The sequence below is a fragment of the Wyeomyia smithii genome, chromosome 1, assembly GCF_029784165.1.
Source record: "Wyeomyia smithii strain HCP4-BCI-WySm-NY-G18 chromosome 1, ASM2978416v1, whole genome shotgun sequence".
Classification (NCBI taxonomy): Eukaryota; Metazoa; Arthropoda; class Insecta; order Diptera; family Culicidae; genus Wyeomyia; species Wyeomyia smithii.
In genome coordinates, this window is record NC_073694.1 from 78,465,708 (window position 1) to 78,484,194 (window position 18,487).

Genomic DNA, 18,487 nt, shown 5'->3' on the forward strand with positions numbered 1-18,487 from the left:
CTCGAGGTGATATATGAAGCATGAAAAATACCCATCACCAAACCATGCTAGATAGTTAGCATGCATGCTAATCTACTTTCTGACAAAATCTCCCGATGAGTATATGGGTCTGACGGAAGTGATAGGGCAAAACGTGTGCATTTTGTCAACGACATTTCGGAAATGCTCGAGGTGATATATGAAGCATGAAAAATACCCATCACCAAATCATGCTAGATAGTTAGCATGCATGCTAACCTACTTTCTGACAAAATCTCCCGATGGGTATATGGGTCTGACGGAAGTTATGAGCAAAACGTGTGCATTTTGTCAACGACATTTCGGAAATGCTCGAGGTGATATATGAAGCATGAAAAATACCCATCACCAAACCATGCTAGATAGTTAGCATGCATGCTAGTCTACTTTCTGACAAAATCTCTCGATGGGTATATGGGTCTGACGGAAGTTATAGGGCAAAACGTGTGCATTTTGTCAACGACATTTCGGAAATGCTCGAGGTGATATATGAAGCATGGAAAATACCCATCACCAAACCATGCTAGATAGTTAGCATGCATGCTAAACTACTTTCTGACAAAATCTCCCGATGGGTATATGGGTCTGACGGAAGTTATAGGGCAAAACGTGTGCATTTTGTCAACGACATTTCGGAAATGCTCGAGGTGATATATGAAGCATGAAAAATACCCATCACCGAACCATGCTAGAAAGTTAGCAGACATGCCAACCTACTCTCTGCAAAAACCTTCCAATGGATATACGCTAGTCTTGTTATCTTTGAACGCAAGTAGCGATAGTCAAGATTAAACTTTAGTTTATTGAATAATAATTAGATGATCTTTTATTAAAAAGGGGTTTTTTTTTAAGATTGCCCATTCCTATCATATTAAAATGTTATTAAGCTTTCACCATTTCTGCTACACACAAAGGAACATGCATTCCGTTCAGATGAAAATTTTCTCACGAGGTTTAAGTATCCCTAACGAAGACATGAAAGTGTCGGATTTGAATGATCAAGCAAATCGATTCTCGGTACAGAATTTCTGGAGATCCGAAATGTATCTAAACATTGTAAGGCGAAGTCTTTAATGCCCTTCTGGTGAATGGTGAATATGGGAACTATATTTAGTGGGTCAAATTTGCGTAGAAAATCATCGATGTGACAAACAGATTTGGTATTGATTTTGATTTTCGCGGAACAAACTATGTCGTTTTTAAAAGTTTTACAAAACCATAAATGAAAATAGATTTTTTGGTGATAAAAAATGAAAATCGACAAAAAGTAACATGATACAATTTACATTTGTAGTCAGATGCATCTGTTTCTTTATTGTGAAACAGGATTGTGGCTATTTTCCATACAATTTTGAGGTAAGGTTTGCTACTCTAGGCATGCGCCGGTGAAGCAAACAATCGATCAAGGTTTCATGCTCGTAATATTTGTAGTTCAGAAGGAAATTGAGTTGCAAAATGTGAGGTGATCGCGACCACGTTCCGTTTCACCTTAAGAAATTTCAATTCAAAAATTCCCTCACTAAAGCAATTATTACTAAATTTTCTTATCCTTTCCACCAGACAGCGTCAGCGTATATGAATGTTTTCAACTTTTTCCACAATCTTCGATACAAAAAGTTCTATCACTAAAGCTTTTATCGCTGGAATCTCTTATTCTTTCCACCAGATAGCGCCTGTTTATATTAGAGCTTTCGACTGATACATGCGGTGAAAAAAAAATGATCAGAAATAGTGGAATAAGGGGCATAATAGTCACACGAAAAGAGTACCCATGCGTTTTACAAAATTATCAATGTTACCATCTATCTCCCTACTTACAACTGCTGATAAGCCAATATTCTGCCTGTCTACGCTTATCTTGTCTGCAACTTCTTATCGAAATGAGAAAAAGTCGTCACAATTTTTTTCAACCAGCACATAAAACAACTGGCTGCGAAAGCTGTGTGAAATAAACAGAAGGTCGAGTTCCGGATCGGAATGTAGCACCAAGGCTTTGCTTTTTGCTGTTACTAAATGATTTGATCCTTATAATTGTTGACTACTACGTTTTATTGCCGGAGCTTGTTGATGATTTTGTTCGACATATCTTTCTCTATTAGTGAGCTTAAAACATTTTCATGCCCATTTGCCCTAAAAAGAAAGTGCGTCAATTTGACTCCTCACTTTTAGTGACATTTCAAACAGTGCAAATCCGTTTTCGTTTTTCAAAAAACTGAGTTCTGGGATATGTTATGTATCGATGTGTTAACACCGTAATGATCACTCATTAGTGAATTTTTAACAAAACTTGCCTTTTATTTATGATTTAAATTCACGCATCAATTTACGTCAAAATAAGATTAACTTTTCAGGGTTGAGAAGGATTTATGGGAAGGCTGAGAATAAATTATTGGCTGACAAAGTGGAATAATCGGACTGGACTTGAAAATATCTTGAAGAACTATTTAGTAAAGCGGGCAATGTATGTAGTTTACGCGAATGCGAAAATGAACGGAAATAGAAGATGTGATTTTAGGCTTAGAAAAAATTTCCCTCGTTCAGAGGGGACTCGAATCCGCAATCTCCGTTGTCTCCGGCAAGGTGTTTTAGCCAATTAAACTACTGGGAAAGGTATAACTCACCCTGAACCAAAGTCGAATCACCCTCTACTATTGAGTTCCCGTATCTCAGAAAGCGCGATGAACTGCACATACTGCCCGGTGGGAGCTCTTCCGTGATACGCGTTTGGGGTTTGGCCACCAACCGAAGCGTCTCATCGCTTGCGTCGCTGTAGATATAATAAGTCGTTATACACAGTGTGCGTGAAGAGACCACTCTCTCAATTACAGAAATAAATAAGTATATCTAAGCGATGGCAGTTTTTTGATGACATTCGAGAGCGTCCCTTTATGACAACAGTGGCATTGTCAAAATAAAGACAGCCGACAGAAAAAATGTTTTGCGACTATAACGTTGCCGTCTAGTTGCCCATACACGATTTTTTTGCCGTTCACCTTATCCCCAGGACGATGGCATATATAGTTGTATATAACATTCGGTATGCGATACACACATTCTTCAGTACACAGCCGCTCTATCACCGAATTTACTTTTCTCTGCATGAAAGTTGCCGATTAGGTGCCGTGCAGTCTGTGTTTTGCGAACTACGTTTATTCTTCCTACAGCCTTTTTCGACAGCCGTCACATGACATCTGTCATAGGCAAATAAAAGAGGGGGGAAAATGTCTCTGGTGAATTTGGGCTGTTACCGAAAGGCGCTGTCACGAACGGCTGTATAAAAAACAGCTTCTTCTCTCTTCTACATTCGCTATTCCGAAGACATCATCCTAAGAATACCGAATCGACACACGAAGTACACTTTTCGTTTACTTTTGTGATGATCTGTTTTGTTGCTAGCGCGGATAGGTATCACAAAGAAACAGCAACAGAGGACATATTCTGAGAAGACAGTAAAAAAAGGACTGTACCATTGGGATGCCTGATCTCAATCATCGCAGGGGTACCGCAAGGTTCCACCTTGAGTCATGTATGACGGTGTGTTGAAAATTGTGTTCTCTCCGAGAGTGATGATTGTGGGATTTGCAGACGAAATAACTCTAGAAGTCTACGACGAGTCAAACAACGAGGTCGAGTTAAAGGTCATGCTATCCATACGCGTTTCTGAAGATTGGATACACTCCTGGAAACTGGAGTTAGCGCACCATAAGACGGAGTTCATCGTAGTGAACAACCGTAAATCGGAACAGGAGGCTTCGATTAGGTGGATGCACTATTGCTTCAATTGCTGGTGGATGCACTATTGCCTCAAATCGATCCTTGAAGCTCTTGGGGGTGATGGTCGAAGACAAGCTCACGTTTGAGAGTCACATCAACTATGCCTGTAGTAGAGCTTCTTTGGCTATAGCGGCATAATCGCGCATGATGTCAAATTGTTTTTTCGCTATATGGCAGCAAGCGCAAGCTTTTTGATAGTGTGGCAACGTCTGTACTTAGGTATGTTGGGCTAGTGTGGTTGAATGCCTTGGGTACTTCCAGTTATCGCGTTAAACTAGAAAGCGCCTCATGTGCCTGAGGGTCGCATGCATCTTTGAGGCTCTGCATCTCTGAGGACGCTTCCACCAACATGACACAAGGAGTACAGGGAACAGGTCATCTTCATTGGTAGCGGGAATGGTCCAATTCTACCAAGGGTAGATGGACACATCGACTCATTCCCGCGATAGGATCGATAGGTATTATGGGGAAGATAGCTTCCACCCAGGGATCGTCTAACTACTCAGAGCTGTGCAAAAAATCTTCGTGCGTCTCGCAGATTTTTGTGCACGTCTCCAATATTTGGAAGGAGTAAGAGACGAAGGAGAGAGAGATTTTATACTTGAGAGCCAGAGATCGGGTGCTACTCATTTTTTTGCGTGCAAAGCACACGCCGTTGGGAGACTGGACAATAATTTCTAAAGAGACGAGTAAGAGCAGTTCGGATTGCACTGTACATTTCGTTTCCAAAGAGACAAGTAAGTGCAGTTCGCATGTCACAGCACTCTTTATCCGTCTCTTTCCGGAGATGTCTCTGTGCAATTATGTGCAATGAAAGCGTTCGAAACTTGCTACGAATGTTGCATTAAAATCTGTGTAGGGGGATGAGGGGCATAATAAGCACACGGGGTGAAATGGGCACCCCTCTTATATGCGAAACTACGCATTTTTTAATACAATATGGTATGTGGAACTTTTCCGTAGTTACTACAGTATATCTTGATGTAGAAAAAAAGTGATTTGTCTGTTTAAAACATGGAAATATACTGAAAACATCAACTTGGTTCCCGGATGTTGGAAAAATTATTATTATTGTGCACTACAAAATAAGCTTATACGGTCGTGGCTCAATCAAGTATGTAGACACATCAATATGACGTATGGGTCGTACCCCAAATTGCACCATCATTGACGTTTTGATTTTAAGCTATAATTAGTGTTAAAAACTCATATTAACTTCAACTAATTCGATAGGAGCGAAATGGTCACCTATAGTTGGGGTGAAATAAGACAAGGTGTGTTGTCACATAAATTTACCTGAAATTCATCTCAGTAGACTTGTGAGACTTGTTCTGTTTCCATAGTCAGTGTTTGTTTACAGTGATGGTGCGAACATATATTAGAAAATCTTTGAAGCCGAATCGGTCAGAAACAGGGACTGCAGGCAGAATTGGCCATCATAAGGCGCGACGGGGCATTTACGAATCAAGCCGCCAAGTATCATGGCATCTCGCGACAAACGTTGGCCCATTAGTTGTACTTCTACACAGATATGTTCTATAAGAGTGCTCATTATGCCCCAGTGGGAAGCTCATTGTGCCCCACACATCGACTGATTGCTAGTTTTATAAGCATGAATCTAATTTGTGTTTTTCACCATTATACGATAAACTTTTCAATTTGTGAATAGTGTACCTTTAATTATAAATAGTTAATTCAAGTTTTGCACTGAAGACAGCCCTTAAATTTTTGTCGTTTTCCATGCTTAAATCAGCAACCGAATTAGGAGCCCATTATGCCCCTATTCCCCCTACGAGTCAGCAGGAAGCCGCAAACGGGCAAAATTTTCACATAGCACAGGCATAATCAGGGTTGCCACTCACATTTTTAAATACATTTAACTACTGCACCAGAATTGTAAAGCTAGCTTAATTTTGTTGGTTTCGTTGGAAAGTCGAGAAAGTCCGTAATCAATGATATCTTTAAAACGTCGAATTATAGAGAATACGAAGCACCTAGAAAAGAACAATTTCCTCTCTTAAATATGTGATAAACATGGGTTTTGTTGTTAACTAAATTAAATTTTAAAGTCTACTGTACAAGATGTTCTTTGACGCCTCTCTATGTTTAGGTGCTAGTTAACTTTAAAAGCATTAAGCTGTGCCTTCATTTAGTGTTGTAAGATCAATTTTCTTCAATCTGTTGTTCAACATAGAAGCATACCTTTCAAAACAATAATATGCATTGTACGGTTCATTTTTCACTTATTGAAAAGGTGTGATCCGCATCCTCATACAACACAGATAATCGTTATGCGTGAAAATGTCGAAAAATAAAATCTGTATAACTACAGATTAATTTGAATATGTGGCATCACTGGCTGTGATCAAAAACTCTCTCAACAAAGAGGCACACAAATCCCAAGAAATTTTCTGAGGTAGAAACTACCGTGACTGCGGTTAATTCTGCGCAGCACGTTTTCCGCGCACTCATCTTAAAAAATTATTTTTCAACAGTAAATTTTACTAAAACACTGTTGGGTTGTGTGCTTTACCATGTGCATAGCATAGTCTGCTATAATAGTACAGAGATTATGTATGTTTTAGTAAAATTTACTGTAGCAAGCAGTTTTATAAGCTGAGTACGCGGGAAAACGTGCTGCGCGGAATTACCCGCAGTCACGGTACGTCTTTCTGCACTATACTGGGATAAATTCTGTGAGGTCTCCTGAACGACACGAAAGGGATCCGAACTGTTTTTACTCGTCTCTTTGGAAATTGATGTGCAGTCTCCCAACATCGTGCATTCACTTGTAAAAAAAATGAGTAGCACCCGATCCCTGAGTAAGAGACATCTCCGGAAAGAGACGGATAAAGAGTGTTGTGACATGCTACCTGCACTTACTTGTCTCTTTGGAAACGAATGTACAGTGCAATCCGAACTGCTCTTACTCGTCTCTTTAGAAATTTATGTGCAGTCTCCCAACGGCGTGTGCTTTGCACGCAAAAAAATGAGTAGCACCCGATCCCTGCTTCCACCTGACACATATTCTTTAGGGCCATGGTTGCTCCAGACAATACCTGTATAAGTTTTTTTGAAAGGTGGCGAGGAAATCTACAAAAAGACACCCGAGAAGAGAACTCAGGGTGTGGGGATGAAACTAGGCGAGTGCTGCTAGGGCAGTTACATTCCCCCAGACACCTACTCGGCCTTTTCGGAACCGCTAAAACCCCTTTAGTCTCCAGCCCTAATCTTCCCAGGACGACGGTTAAGTATAACGTCGGGGAGCAACCGTGCTCCAGATATCCAGATCGCAGCACATCCTACGAACTAGATTGTCCGGAGTAGTACCTGGTCCGCTCACTGCCATCATGTCGCTCTTCGCATGTACAAAACTTGAGCATGCGAAAAAGACGTGCTCAGCAGTCTCTTCCACATCCAGGCACTCGGGACACATAAGGGACCCAGCATGTACAAACCTGTTTAGATATTGCCAGAAGCAACCATGACCTGACAGGATCAGTGTCAGGTGGAAGTTCACTTCACCATGGTGTCTTTCGACCCAACCGGATACCTCCAGAATAAATCGGTGCGTACATCTACCCTTCGTGGAATTGGACTGGAATTGGAATTGGAGACGGGACATTGAGAAATCTTCTGGTTCCTCGTATGCCCCTTGTGTCATCATTAATGGCTATGCTGATAGGCATCATGCCGGACAACACACAGATTGCGTATGACACTGTACGGTACGCACTCGCAACCTTCAGGCACATGAGCCTGTAGGTACATTCCAGTTTGCCACGGTCCCTGTTAGTACTTAGAACTCTGGACCACATTGGCCCAAGTATGGATGAAACCACGCTTTGGCCGAGCTGCAGGCCACCACGGGTCGACGCCTGGCGACCGTCGAGGCCATGCACGCGCTGTGTGACCACCGATAGGTGTGATATAGCATCGATTAGTCCCGGACCGGCAGCGGGAGCTTGCCTAGGGATTGGTGGGGTTTCGGGCATTGGGCAGTCGATTCCCCGTAACAGCCACGGCCACCCGTGAGCAGCTTCGACGGAGCGCGTAAAGCCGCTCCCATCACCCAAATGCACTAACCCGCCTATTGGGGCTGATACCAGTAAGGTTCCAATTATGGTGTACTGGTCGCTGTGTTTTAGGTTTTTGAGAGGAAATAAGATTTTATGCCACGACGTTGGGCTGGCACCTGCACCGAGCTCCCTTGACACCCCTGCACCGAGTCGTGTGACAACGGCTTGAAACGGCGAGGTGGCATACGGTTGCAGGGGTCTCTGTCCCGTAAAACCTGGCAGGCCTTCCAGTACGTTCCGCGGTCATTGCCTGATGGGAATCAGGCAGGAGTGGGATCAGATGCCCTTTCCTGACTTACGCCGGTCGGGTTGCGTCATAGTTGCTCATGAGGGGCTATGACGACCTTCACTAGCCATGACCTCACTGCTCCGGCATAGGCCACCATGGGACCATATAGGCGACCACTCCACCATGACCAAGGATAGCGGCTGGAAAGGTGACCCTATTAACCAAGATGAATTTCATTAAAATCGACGAGGAAGTGAAGTTATCAGAATGGGCGAACGGGTTAGTAAACCCGTTTGCCAGGCGGGGCATCGCACGGTCTCCACCGAGACTGGCGGATGCCGGTGAAGGCAGCGCACAGGTTGGTACACCTTTTGCGACACCGACAGGGGCGTTCCGAGTTGGGGCAAAGGCGGGCACGCCTAAGCCAGCACCAAGCGGAACGGCTAAGACTGGCGGCAAGGTGAAAACACCTAAGACCGCCAAGGAACGGGAATAAATATCTGGGGCTATGCTACTCTCTGCGGTAGAAAGCCACACGAACAAGTTCCCGAGCGTAGATGCTGTGTCCGTACAACTTGATGAAATACTCAATTTCACGGACGAACTTAGCAACATTTCGAAAGATTTGAAGCAATGTCTTCTGTTGCTACGTATGAATATTTGTAGCGCGAAATCCGAGTTTTCGTTAGCCCTTAAGCGGGCTAACGATGCCGAAAGCAAGGCACTCACGCTGGAGGCAAGGCTTAACCAGCCTAAAAAAGGGAATGCTGCAGCTGTGTCTAAATACACACAAACAGCTGCAGCATCGTTTGCCGAAGTCTGTTCAACCGAACCGACTGGCAAACGTGCCAGGGGCTCTCCGGGGGAATCAACGAAGGCGGTTGTTCGGAGACAGCCAGGATGCTGGCCCGTCATTACAGCCGAGCAAAGAACCCACAAATGGTGAAGCCACGGGTGCAGATGGATGGACCACCGTGGTAGACAAAAAGCGGCAGAAGCGGGAACGACGCGCGAAGCGCGGCGATCGCAATAAGAAGCCGCAAGGGGCGAACTGGCAGAGCAAGGGCAACGCGCTCATTCTCAAGGTGGATGCGTCTAAATACGCTGAAGTCTTGAAGGCCATGAGAGGCTAGTCCAAGCTCAATGATCTCGGCGCGGATGTCAGGTCAATTCGTCGGTCACGCACCGGCGAGATGATCCTCGAACTCCGCAAGGAGGCAAAGGGCAAGGGCTGTGCCTAATATAAAGGCGGCCCAGGAAGTGCTAGGCGAGGAGGTTCAAATCCGAGCCCTCACCACTTCAAACCTTAAAAACCTGGACGAGATCACCGAAGGGTGCGACATAGCACAAGCCTTCGAGTGAGACTGTCGAGTGGTAGTGACCACGGAGGCAGTTCGTCTCCGCAGGGGCCCGGCCAGCACCCAGGTTGCTACCATAAAGCTTCCACTAGCGGAGGGGAAACAAGGCCCTGAAGAAGACCACGTTGAAGGTGGGTTGGTCGGTCTGCCCTCTGGGCACCTTCCAACAGCCTGACGTTTGCTTCAGGTGCTTTGAGCACCTGAGTTAAACCTGAACCACTGCTATGCGGCACAGCAGTTGCTACACCAAGCAGCTGCTGAGTCGTTGTCGGACGTGGCCATAGTCTCGGACCCCTACCGCATCCCAACCGGAAACGGTAACTGGGTATCGGACAAGTCTGGCAAGTCGGCCATTTGCACGACAGGCAGGTCCCCGGTTCATGAGATTGTGTCGACCAGAGAGGGATACGTGATAGCCAAAGCGGACGGAGTATTCTACTGCAGTTGCTATGCTCCGCCAAGTTGGTCTACCGAAACGTTCGCACAGATGGTCGATCAAGCAATCGTGAAACTGACGGGCCTACGGCCCAGAGAGGCCAGGTCCTGTTGGAAGCTTTGGCAAAGCTCAATTTAGATCTGGCCAACGTTGCGACCAAGAGTACAAACAGCAGAAATGGCGCAGACTCGATCATCGAAGCTGCAAGCAATGGGTAGAGCCAGCACTCCGACCGCCCGCGGGTGGAAGACATCGTATTTCGAAAAGAGAGCGCGAGGCGGGCAATAGGCTTCACCCGAGCGCCGTCAATCAGTTACCACATTATCGCGGGTGTGTAATGCTACCACGTCTAGGACTAGCCAACCTAGGAATGGAAAGCCACCGGTTTACTGGTGGACTCACGTAAAATCGGACCTCCGCAGTGAGTGAGTGTACAGTGAGTGACGGAGGTTGCAACGCGCGTGATCCGAGGAACTCGAAGTAGAATGCCGTGCAGCATTCGGGACTGCAAGATCGGCTAAATCAGCTAACGAGTGTGAGAAAGGCGAGCGAAAGGTTTGCTTCGATATGCTATGCGCGAATGCCAATACGAATTCGTGGAGTGACGCTTACAGGATTATGATGGCCAAGACCAAAGGCGAATTGGTGTCTGCAGAGCGATCACCTGCGATGCTGGAGCGTATCATCGAGGGACTCTTTCCCTGCCACGATCCATGTCCTTGGCCTCCGGTGGTTGAGTCTCACATCCGACGTTCCAGTATCTCAGACGCAGACCAGGGATACGCATCGACTTATTCCGGAGGTATCTGCTTGAGTCGGGAGGCACTGTGGCGAAGTAAACCGAAGATTTTGTCTGGTCATAGTTGCTTCAGGCAATATTTACACTGGTTCGGACATGAGGAGTCCCCCATGTGTTCAGAGTGCACGGATACGGAAGAGACTGCTGAGCATATCTTCTTCTAATGCCCACGGCTACAACTTATCTTCAACCACCAACACACCAGTGGTAGCTAACTGCCAGTCTCCAGATAGTTAGCTAGGATGTCAAAAGGATGGATCATGCACAAAATCTGCTCCCCGAAGCAATACCTAACGGTCGTTCCGGGGAGTTTTATGGACTGGAGCCTAAAGGGGTTTTAGTGCGTCAAACCGTACACTACCTGAGGTTGATCTCTCAGGTGTTTGGCAAGTGAATTTCTCCTCCACCTGACATAATAAGGTTGGCCACTCAATTTCAAAATTCGATTTTCCGGGTTTTCCCCGGCTTGAGGACAGTTTTCCATTCCGTTTTTCAGCACTTGAGACGAAAACTTTAGGAAGACGAGAACTCTTTTAAAGTAAAAAGTTAAAGGGTGGGGCCATTCCTAAACCACGTGGTCATAAAGAGAGGGACGGGGGGGTTCGTCAAATGACCACGTAAGACCAGGCATGGGGGTGGGGCGGTTAACGAAATGATCACGTGGTCTTTTTTCAGACTTATAATTTATTGTTGCCACCAAGTTAAAAATGAAGCTTTTGCATGTTAGAAATATAGAATGTACTGGATGTTTAATAATAAAAATGTAAAAAAATAAGGCGAATTTTTGACACTTGACAAATTAAAAGTGGTTAAAGTCGAAAGGGGGGGGGGGAGGGTGGCCAAAAGACCACGGGGGGGGGGGGGTACGGGGGGTATAAAAAGTGATCAAAATATGACCACGTGGTTTATGAACGGCCCCGTATGTGCTTGAGTGCACAAACGTAGGCTTGACGTGGGACTATTGTGAGTGTGAAGATTTAATTCTGCCATAGCCATAGTATATAACACACACCAACCGTACAAATACCAAACACAACAATCCATGAACACTTCACAAAAAACACATACAGCTTTCATAAACCATAGAATACAAACTAATAGGAAAAATAATTAACTTGTTGCCTATAAAAGTATTCTGTCATGAGTAAATTTACCTCGGATGAATGCATTTTTGCATACACATACACGTTATACACACACGCTATATACACACACTACTCACAAGCACACGCTCCTTAGACACACCCACGCTACTAACACACACACATACACACACCACTTACAAACACACGCCACTTACACACATACACGCACACACACACGCCACTCACACATACACACACGTCACTCACACATACACACACGTCACTCACACACACATTCACACACACACACGCATTCACACACGTCACTCACAACACACATTCACACACACACACACAAACATTGACACACACACACACACACATTCACACACACACATACATAGACACACACATTCACACACACATACATAGACACACACACATTCACACACACATTTATACACACACACACCCACACACACATATACACACGCTAACGCTACTCACACACACATACACACGCTAACGCTACTCTCACACACACATACACTCACCAACGCTACTCAGACACACACACTTGGTATACGACACACAATACCTACCAGCGTTGCCAGGTATCCAGATTCAGCTGGATTATCCAGATTTTTGAACATGTATCCAGGTAGCAGCTTTGATGTCTAATTATCCAGATTTTTCATGGATGATCCAGATTTTATTTTCTCTGTTCCGCAAAAAGGTCATCACTTCCATTTTGGCGCGAAATTTTGCGATTTTGTCACCTCAAATTTTGCGTACCCCAAGACTTTTATTCGAAAAATTAACCTTTCACCCCACGAAATGACTGCCAGATTTTTTCCAGATTTTTATTTTGCCTTTTCCAGATTCTTGAAAAAATGACCTGGCAACGCTGACCTACACAAATTACTATCGGCAGCATCCAAACGGCTTTCAAGTCTTCCAATGGTCCCTTCCAACGGCTCCCAAAGGTCCCCAGTGCCGATCACGTCCAGTTTCGGGCTGTATTCCAACAACGATATCTGAATTAGATTACCACTGGTGGGGTCCAACTCAGATCGAAGGGAAGCCGAACTGTTCGCTTTGACGGTCGACCAGGGAATGAGCGTCTCTCAACACGAAATGTCATTTTATAGTGTCACTCAGTGTGGGGTGGGGAACTTGGGTGATTGGGGAAGAACCAATCATGTGGAAGCATCTCTGCTTTCTTTATTCGTCGTTTACGTTGGGTGATGAATGCGATGCCAATTGGCTGGCATGCCTAGCCAATGACTGAATGCGTGAGATCATTTCGTCTATGTTTTTGAAGTCTGCGTTAGGGAAATATACCAATCGTATGAAAAATATATGTGGATATTCGACCTTCAAACTTTCCCGCAATTTTCACGGAGTAATAAGAAAATGGTAACTGAAATTATCATGTTATACAAATCTTGTATGTTTTAGCTTTCCAACGGTATATTAACTATTGAAATCGGAACAGTTGTTTGAGCGCTATTCGCATCTAAAATCTTCCATTCGCCAACCAAAAACGTTACATGTTCAATCCAGTTTTTCCAGAAGGTACCTTAGTATAGTGAAGAAAGACGTAGTCTCACGTCAAAAAGTCTAGCATGGAGTTACTTAACAATGACTGTCGGACCGGGTAATGGTTCTGGGGTTTCAAAAAGTCCGCAAAAAATCGATCTTAATAAAACCACATATGTATAATATCTGTAAAGGTGAAATTAAGGAGAATACTTACTAATATGTTGTGAACAAAACAATCGCAGCTCTGGTAGTTTTAACGTATAATGAAGTCGCTTTTCACGATTTTTTTTTATATGATGTTTTGATGCGGTTTTTTATTTCGAAATTCCAAGGTTTTCACACGAATCATGAAATTTAACGTAAGTTTTGAATTTAATGAGTTGTTTTTGCGCGGGTTTCGGAATTTACGCAGTTTTCGGATTTTGCACGGATCATTCCCAACGATATATATTTTTAAATCTTTTATCCAGGGTGTCACTAATTTTGCCCGACCTTTTAATTTTTCATAAATTGTCATCTGCGAATCAAGCGGTGGAGTTTCTATACCTTCTAGCAGGAAAGCAAGAGAAATAGATGATACAATTGTTTAGTAAAACGCATGGGTACTCATTTCGTGTGAATATCATGCCCCTGACTCCTCTATCTATGATTACCTTTTTTTCGCTGCATGTTTCAGTCGAAAGCGTTAACATAAACAGACGCTATCTGGTGGAAAGAATAGAAGAATCCAGCAATAAAAGCTTCAGCGGTTGAAAACATTCATATACGCTGACACGTTTGCCCTATAACTTCCGTCAGACCCATATACCCATCGGGAGATTTTGTCAGAAAGTAGGTTGGCATACATGCTAACTATCTAGCATGGTTTGGTGATGGGTATTTTTCATGTTTCTAGGAATGTAACTTAATTTTCAACTTTTCGGATCTGGTTATCTTATAGTTCAGGTTCTAGTTGAATTCCCCTTTTGGGAATCAGTTATCTGTGGTTTTGTATTCTCAATGGTATAATGTTTCTTTCGTAACAATAAATTAACACGCAATCTATTAAAAATATCATTTATTTAATTAATTTCAAAAATAATATTTAGTTTAAGTTAGTTCCGACACCCGCCGCTACCGCACGCCGTGCGCTGCGGTCGGATAAATGTGTCGCTGAGTAAAACTGTCGGTGAAATCACGCCGGTGTGACTGTAGGGATTATAGTGTATAAGGAACGGCGCTTTAGCATAATTTTTGTTCACTCTTGAAATGTGTTTATTTTTTTATTATGGTTTTACTTCAGTTGGAAATAAAACACTTTCAAAACAACACAAGAATAACATTCCGGATATTTTTTTTCCCGAATACCCAATTGAAATTTTTATCACCCTCTAGGGACACCGCCCCTTCTATCGCTCCTACGCTACACCAGTGGCCTATGCACTACGTAAAGGTTCATTTTTATTTCAAAGCATATTATTTTACTTTCTTTCCAAAAACTTAGATCGTGTCGACCATTCGATTCCACTCACTAAGCTTAAACTAGTTCTTTTAACCGCTCACTCACTTTTTTCTTTCTACATCTTTATTTTTTTAATTATTTAGTATATTGCTGCTTATAGCGAGTCCGTCCCATCCGCATTTCAACCTAAATTGAGTTGTTAGGAGAAAATGATAGCTAAGGGGCCGTTCCTAAGCCACGTGGTCATTAGACTGGGACACGGTTATATGGGAAAAGAGCGATGGTGTTATTTTTTCGCTCCCATGCACTTTTCGTGTTCCTTATGGGTCCTATAACAACTGTGTAACTTTTCAGATCGATTGGTGAAACGCGCGATTTTTAAAGCTTCCATACGATTTTATATGGGAAAAACCACTTTTTCAAAACTTTTTCTATAGAGATGTCCAGTTGGCTCTTGAAAATATATCAATACATGATATTTATGGGAAATTTTCCTGGGAACAACTCTTCTGAAGACCGCAAGGCGCTACCTTGCTTGTGAAAAAAGATATTCACCCCAGACTGATTGAATATCTGACGAACGGCTCACCATTGAATTTTACTAGCAATACTGCTGCAGCATGCTGCTGTTGCAAATTCAACCATGTGATGAGAAATGATATCGCTTAAATTTATCTTGGAGGCTTCCCCGAAGATACTTTGAGCAAAAATCACACTTTGAAAACTAATTCCACGCGAAATGGTTTCTCATACTTAAGCAAGTCTGCAAAAGCAACATGCTGTAGTAGTGTTGCTGGAAAATTTCAATGGTGAGCCGTCCGTCAGAAATTCAATCAGTTTGGAGTGAATAGCTGTTTCTACAAGCATCGTAGCGCCTTACGGTCTTCTGAAGAGTTTTTTCCAGGAAAATTTCCTACAAATATCATGTAGTGATATTTTTTTAAGAGCCAACTTGACATCTCTAGAGAATAAGTATTGAAAAAGTGGATTTTCCCATATAAAATCGTATGGAAACTTTAAAAATCGGGCGTTTTACCGATTGATCTGAAAAGTTACACAGTTGTTATGGGACCCATAAGGAACACGAAAAGTGCATGAGAGCTAACATTTATTTTTTGTCCCACCCTAGTGGTCATGTTTTTATCACTTTTTATCCCCCGTACCCCCCGTGGTCTTTTGGTTTCGGTTTGCTGAAAATACAATTAAGACGAACATGCTTTGCGCGGTAGTACAGTTTATTATCGGACACCGCAAGCGAGAGCCATGTGAATGATTAACACTTCTTTTACCAAGCGCAAAGTCGCGCGCGAAACTGTAATAGAACTCCCAGCCACCGGCTGTCTGCTCTGCTATGCATAATCTATCCGCCAGCCGGGGAGAAGCCAAAATTCTTCGCCACAGCCCGACAATCATGTTTGCTAATCAAGAAAAGCTTGAATGTTAAATTTAGAGAACTTTGAATTAGGTAAATTTTGAAACTTTTTTGAAAGTTTTAGTTGGCACAAAAACCAAGAAATTTGGGGTGGGCACAGCATTGTAAAAGACGTTGAGCTTTATCGAAAATTACACAAGCGAATAGTAACTATAACAAATAAATCGACCGTCTTGAAAAAAATTAAAAAAAAACAAATACCAATTAAACTTGTAATAGTTTTGGTATAGATATTTATTCATAGAATTCCAACGGTTTTTAGCTTTTAATTGTTAACCGATTTTAAACTAAAACAAAACATAGTTTTAAAAATCACACAGAAATATAATTATTAAATTATAGTTTAGGTATTTACTCAGAGATTCATACGTCTTAGGCTACTAACTGTAACCATATCTCTAAATTAGAAGAAAAAACATTTAAAAACAAAAATCACGCAGCAATATAACTGATCGAATTCTTCAATACTCCTGGCTTTCAGTGTATAGCGTCGGCTTAGGCTTCTTCGAAATTTTTGGCTTCAAGACTCCTTGAACATTTGGAAGGACCCCGCCTTCGGCAATACAAACATGTTTTAACAGTTCGGCCAATTCATCGTCATTGCGAACCGCCAGTTGAATGTGTCGAGGAATTATACTGTTTAAAAAGAACATTTTAGAAACAACAAAAGGCATCGAGTAGGAGAACTTACCGTATTTTTTTGTTAGCTTTAGCAGCGTTTCCTGCCAGCTCCAAAATCTCTGCTACCAAATATTCCAAGGCAGCAGCTATGTATACACCGGCCCCTGCACCGATGCGGTCAGCGTACTTGCCCTTTTTAAGTATACTAAGGGTACGACCCACTGGAAAAGTTAGTCCAGCTCGACGGGATTTAGAAACAGCTTTTTTCGATTTAGGTGCCATTGTAAATATCTTGTTATTGATAAAGTGACACCAACAAAATACTTCCACGATCACTAAAAACTGCCGCTTACATCTGGCGCCAAACTTTAAATGAGGTCAGCGTCAGAGACAGAGATGCCAGATGTTTTTGAAAATGTTCGCAACTGCTCGAAAAATCGAAAAAATGCTTGAAATCTGATAAAAATCTACACGCTTACCGGGATCAACCGATACGCGAGTAGAAACTACTCCAAATACCGTAAAAGTAGAGTGCCTGTAAATACATAGAGTGGCGACACTGTCAAAATTGGAATAAAAATTATCTGTCAGTGTCATTCCAATTGAGCAAACAACCTATTAAACACGTGTGGGGAAAAGAGAAAGGATGTTCAGTGTTACCAGTGTTACCAGCGTTACTTTGGATGACACGGCGCCACTCTAGTTATATATAGGCACTCTACCTAAAATCGCGATAATCGCGTTGGCGGTGTTACTGATATTTGTTTGGTTTTTGCATGCGTAAATAAATTTTTGCTTTTGTCATTACGCACATTTTGACAATTACGTATGAGAGTTCGTGTAGGTGCGAGCCTCCTCCAAAATCACCCAAAACTAATCAACTACTACTGAATAATTTCTTCAAAAATAAGTAATTTTAACCCAGAATGACTCTACTCAACAGTTTCTTTTTCACTGGTTCGGCATCACGCCATGTTTCAAGAGCTAACATCTCAACATTTGTAAAAACGAGATAGCATATCACCGTTTATGTTCATACATTTTTGTCCTACTGCTGACAGCGGGAACAAATTAATTTGAGCCCAGGACATGAGTTCATTGTCATTCACTGTTACTCGGTACATGGATGCCAAAGGCTCGTTCTTTTTTCTTAACTCAATAGTGTTAAATACCCAAAAGAAGGTAATCTGGTATAAACTACAAACATCATATATCATTTAGATCGTCGTAGATCAGATGGAATAAATAAAAAAATAATGAAGGGGGTCCTAAAGTTTTAAACGGTTTCCTGATTTTTATATATCAGCTGGAAGAGTGCAATTTTCTGAGCAAAACGTGATTTTTGAAAAATGTTTATCATTTTCCTTTGATTTTTAAATGAAGGATAAAATCTGCTCGAAATGTCTTAAATGACAGTTCTCTCATATACCGTACATAATCGAAAAAATCGAAGGAAAACGATGAACATTTTTTAAAAATCACGTTTTGTTCAGAAAACGCAGCTTTTTCAAATGATATATAAAAACCGGTATAGCTTTAGGACCCAATTGGGTAAAAAACTCAAGCTCATATTTGATAGTTTATGCACATTACACACACACACACACACACACAACACACACACACACACATTCACCATCAATGTTTCTGGGAGTCGTTCGGGGGCGCCA

General features: G+C 42.5%; 1 protein-coding gene across 1 annotated transcript; it reads right to left on the reverse strand.

The window, feature by feature from the left end:
* Nucleotides 1–16,427: 16,427 nt before the first annotated feature.
* Nucleotides 16,428–17,172, reverse strand: LOC129718165 (histone H2A-beta, sperm-like). Its single transcript, XM_055668619.1, has 2 exons — nucleotides 16,888–17,172; nucleotides 16,428–16,832 (listed from the first exon to the last, which is right to left on the reverse strand). Exons 1-2 carry the CDS (start codon nucleotides 17,097–17,099, stop codon nucleotides 16,658–16,660), a joined length of 387 nt encoding a protein of 128 aa, XP_055524594.1. The 5' UTR covers nucleotides 17,100–17,172; the 3' UTR covers nucleotides 16,428–16,657.
* Nucleotides 17,173–18,487: the final 1,315 nt, after the last annotated feature.